Genomic DNA, 4675 nt, shown 5'->3' with positions numbered 1-4675 from the left:
TTAAAACCTGCATCATGTTCACCTTTAAAAAGAAGTCTACATTTTGAGATTCCAACAATAAAATTAAGTTTATTATAATGTTCTGATGTCCAGTTACACAGGTACGGAAGAGAATAACACTTGTCTTACATTTGTAATTAATAGAGAAGAGAAAGCAGGCCTGAGTCTCCTACTAGTAAAACCAGCTTTTTCATCTTATAATGCAATTTGCCCATACAAGAGATTTTACCTTTTAGATCCATTTTTAGTGGAGGATCTTTGTTATTTCAAAGAGTTACTTATCTAACAGAATAAGAACACTTTGATAAATGGCGTTTTCTCTGATGCAAATTTTTCTTATTGCTCTGCAAGCCTATGCTAAGAAATTAACTAAATATTGTTTTTCTTGTGAAATAGTTAACATAATGTTATTTTCTAAGGAAAGCACTTTTATTCTTTCAGAGCTCTTACTTTAGAATAAAGAGCTTTGGTTTCCCCCAACCCTTTAGAGAATATATTAAGATATAAAAAGAATGTACAATATGTACTACAATAGTGTTATGATTTCCATACATGGGTAGAATTGTCTTTTCTTCATTATAATTTTTTATGCTTTGCTTCTGATTTCTCATCTATTAGGTCTTTGAATCCCAATTTTTCCAATGGTTCCTTAGCCATAAGTTGCCTAAATAAAAAAAAAAAAGCATAAGCTGCAAAATGAGCTTCGTTACCAACTCAGCAATATGAATATCTAATTCAGTAGCAATAATGTCACTTAAAACAATATTTACTTTTAAAGGGTCCAACAGTGCTGCTGAGAGAGCGTTAACAGCATACCCCTATCCATCTCCCTCAAACTCCCAACACCTCACAAGATATCAATTCAGGAACAGCAATGTCCAGTAAATGCTCTGTTGTTTGGCCAGAGCTTTTCCAGTGAAATGTGTTAAATAGCCCACACTGCAAGACAATAGGCTATTTAGGAATTGAGCTGAGTCTTGGAAATGCACAATAAGAGTAAGAGCTGATTTTCCAAGATAGCTGTAGAAACTGCTAAGTGTGAAATGCTGCATGTCTATGAAAAGTAGCGCTATTTTACTATAATGGAGGCGTGAAAACCACCATATGTCCCTTCAAAAAGAATTTCAATACTTCCCCCCCAGTTGAATAACTCAGGAACAGGTTAACTTTTTAACTTTAAGCATGGTACGGATGTGATCCACAGTGAGGACAAGTGTCATTGAGGTGTCAGAGGAAATTGGTTCCCAAGAAGAAAGAGCTGTGTGCATCTGAACTCGCTATATATCACAGTGACACCGGCCCTCGGAGAGGTCTGAGTCCGTGACGACTAAAATTTGAGCTAATGCTGTTAGAGTTCTCCAAGTCTGTTTTTAAAGGGGATACGTGCTCTTTTCATACTTCCATAACTCAAGAAAGGCACTATGTGAATGCCTATGTGAATTCACTTCTGATGCTTACTGATAGCCAAAGTGGGTGTGGTCACTGAAGCTAGCTTTAAAAGGTCACCTTTGTTTCAAGTGGAACTAGCAACAAGAAAAAAAAAAGGAAAATCAGTCATCTGCAATATCACAGGCGAATACAGTCACGCACTCAAAGAACGACACTCCGGCAATGATGCACACATGTGCCAGCCTCACACCAGTGAGCCTGGAGTGAAAACTCATCCGCTCAAGTGCTTATAAGAGATTTACTTGCCTCTCCATTCTGCATTCTAAATATTCCTTTGATTCCTGTCTGCACAAAGCATTCTCAAAGCTATTCTCTCTCAGACACTTCATGAATGTCTCTTTAAATCCTTTACATTCACCTAGAACAGAAAACAAATTTAAAAACAATTAAAAAAAAAAAGCTGGAGTGATGTTCTAGCACTGATATAAATTGTAAGGGAGACAGGGGCAGCTCTGCGTATGGTTGGACCCTGCCCCCCTCAAGCTGTTTGTGAGTTCACAGACCAACCTATATGAAAGTCTGGACCTGATCCTGCAAACTATTATGAGTGAGCAGTTAACTCTATGCAGTCAAGAACCATGAATCAGCACCCGAAACACGATTTGTAACAATCTTGTGATTTTTAAGGCAAACAAATTCGGGGTCTTATTTGCCTTCTGGTGTTTGAGCCTTTTAGGGGTCCTGGTTTCAAGCTTTACTCTGCAACCAGGAAGGCTGGAGAGTTTCAGTTTTTCAGTGAAAGCTGAGATTCTCATGTGAAAACCTAACTCGAGGGGCTGGGGCTGTGAGATGAATGGCTAGTATCACAAGCTGTGCAATGTCAGGAGAGCTGGGAGTGCTGAGTACTGCGCTCGCTGTCAATGGGGATCGGCAGTACAGGGCCATGGGTGGTGAATTTGTTCCACAGAGGTAAGGCCCTACAGAATTCACGGTCCATTTTGGTCAATTTCATGGTCGTAGGATTTTTAAAATCACAAGTTTCATCATTTCAGCTATTTAAAGCTGAAATTTCACAGTGTTGTAATTTTAGGGGTTCTGACCCAAAAAGGAGTTGTGAGGGGGAGGGGGTCACAAGGTTATTGTAGCGGGGGTTGCGGTACTGCTACCCTTACTTCTGCGCTGCTGCTGGTGGCAGCACTGCTTTCAGAGCTAGGCAGCTGGAAAGTGGCAGCTGCTGGTTGGGAGCCCAACTCTGAAGGCAGAGCCACCACTAGCAGCAGTGCAGAAGTAAGGATGGCGGGTATGGTATTGTCACCCTTACTTCTGCACTGTTGGTGGTGGGGCGCTGCCTTCATAACTGGGTACCTGGCCAACATCCACCACTCTCTGGCTACTGAGCTCTGAAAGCAGCACAGACGTAAGGGTGGCAATACCGCGACACCCCTAAAACAACCTTGTGACCCCCCTGAAACTTCCTTTTGTGGCAGGACCCCCAATTTGAGAAACACTGGTCTCCCCCGTGAAATCTGTATTGTATAGGGTAAAAGCCCACAAAAGATCAGATTTCATGGGAAGAGACCAGATTTCACTGTGCAGGGCACGTTTTTCATGACTGTGAATTTGGTAGGGCCCTACACATAGGACCGGGCAGGCCCCCAGAGAGCTGTGATGGCGGGTCACCCGGGGGGAGGGGTGCAGGGCCTGAGGGGGCTGCGCTGGGGGGGGGGGGGGATCACCCGGAGGAGGGGGCGGGGCGGGATGCGCGGGGGGGGGGTCACCCGGAGGAGGGGGTGGGGCGGGATGCGCTGGGGGGGGGGGGGGGGTGGATCACCCGGAGGAGGGGGCGGGGCGGGATGCGCGGGGGGGGGGGGTCACCCGGAGGAGGGGGTGGGGCGGGCTGCCCGGGGGTCACTCGATGGAGGGGGCAGGGCGGCTGCCCGCGGGGGGGGGGGGTTGCCTGGCGGTGGGGGGGGGGCAGGCTAGCTCCAGGCCGGGGCACTGGGGGCGGGGAAGGGCCCGATCCCGCTGCGCACCGAAGTGATCCAGGGGGAAGGCGCCCTTGTCCGGCGGCCGCGGCGTGAAGCTCTTGCTCCCGAAGTTCATGGCCGTGGACATGGTGCCGCGACCGGGGTCTCTACCGGGATCGGCCGCTAGCCCAGGAGGAGTAGCCGTACTAGCCGAGCGCCGAGTCAGGGCGGAGCCAGCGAGTACCGAACGAATCGAGCGGGAGCCCGCCCAGCCATCCGCTCTCCCAGGCTTCTGGCCCCGCCCCCGCAGGGCCGCGCTCCTACCCCCAGGCCAAGTGAGCCGGGTTGCATCGCTATGGCAACAACATCAACCCATGCCATCATTGCTGGCGTAGAGTGTCACCAAGGCAATGGCCTTGCCGTGGAAACACCACTGTGGAATGACATCATCTGACAGTGACATCAGCACCGGCTGCGCCAAGAATGACATCACTGCAGTGCCAGCCCCCGTGTTGCCATGGCACCTCCAGGCCTTGTGTCACCATGGTAACGCCAGCATTCCATCTTCATGTCATGGATGGGCACTGAAGTTTGTTGGCCCAGTGGAGCTGCCTCCTTCCCGGACTGTGGGCACGAGGCCCCTGGGACCCATATGAATGCAAACACACACGCCTGGTCCCTCTCTGCACTTCCCCATGAGCGCTCACCGCCCACCAGCCACAGCCAGGGCTTGTCTTAGTACCCCCTGGGCTCTTTCACACTATGGAGAGAGTTCCACTCCCTCAGCCCCTCTGCTATCCTAGGCAGCTTAGAGCAGTCTGGAAAAATCTGTAAGTAGCAGCAGTGGTAAAACAGGTAGAGCCCTGCGTGGATACAAAACTTGTATCTGCATCCAATCCATGATCCGCAAAAATGGTCCACAGATATAAAGCGGATATTGGCGGATTTGCAGGGCTCTAAAAACAGGGTTTAAAGTGCACCACAGCAATCTGGCTCAATTGATTAATTGATTTTGGCCCGGTCTGTGTCCTCCCATCCTGCTACTTTAAGCGCTGATCCTGGAGCACTCAAGTTTTGAGCTGTCGTGGTCAAAGACCCCCACGCAGTCATTTTAGTTCAAAGACTCATGCCTGAGGCCAGTTTATTGACATACAAACCAGTGTGCACTGGGGTGTGGTCCGGAGACCAACACACCTAGCAACAGCTCACATGCTGCTTTTATTCCATTAAACCACAAGCAGGGTACAACCAATACGTCATGAGTTAAGAAATTGGGGACCAATTATAAGCTGGGCATGGGGTGAACACGAGCTCGGGGG

The 4675-nt window shown here is 48.6% G+C and overlaps 1 protein-coding gene across 1 annotated transcript; it reads right to left on the bottom strand.

The window, feature by feature from the left end:
* Positions 1 to 324: 324 nt before the first annotated feature.
* LOC135884767 (cytochrome c oxidase assembly protein COX19) lies at positions 325 to 3574 on the bottom strand. The gene is made up of 3 exons (XM_065412309.1): positions 3423 to 3574; positions 1696 to 1807; positions 325 to 664 (listed from the first exon to the last, which is right to left on the bottom strand). Exons 1-3 carry the CDS (start codon positions 3502 to 3504, stop codon positions 577 to 579), a joined length of 282 nt encoding a protein of 93 aa, XP_065268381.1. The 5' UTR covers positions 3505 to 3574; the 3' UTR covers positions 325 to 576.
* Positions 3575 to 4675: the final 1101 nt, after the last annotated feature.

Source organism: Emys orbicularis, chromosome 10, assembly GCF_028017835.1.
Source record: "Emys orbicularis isolate rEmyOrb1 chromosome 10, rEmyOrb1.hap1, whole genome shotgun sequence".
Taxonomy (NCBI): Eukaryota; Metazoa; Chordata; order Testudines; family Emydidae; genus Emys; species Emys orbicularis.
This window is presented reverse-complemented; position numbering and strand designations above follow the sequence as displayed.

Coding starts and splice junctions, on each gene's coding strand:
- LOC135884767 (XM_065412309.1), bottom strand. CDS start 3,504: ATGTCCACGGCCATGAACTTCGGGAGCAAGAGCTTCACGCCGCGGCCG. Junction 1,808..3,422: donor CTTCCCCCTGGATCACTTCG/GTGCGCAGCGGG, acceptor TTTCTGTTCTAG/GTGAATGTAAAGGATTTAAA. Junction 665..1,695: donor TTAGAATGCAGAATGGAGAG/GCAAGTAAATCT, acceptor TTTTTTATTTAG/GCAACTTATGGCTAAGGAAC.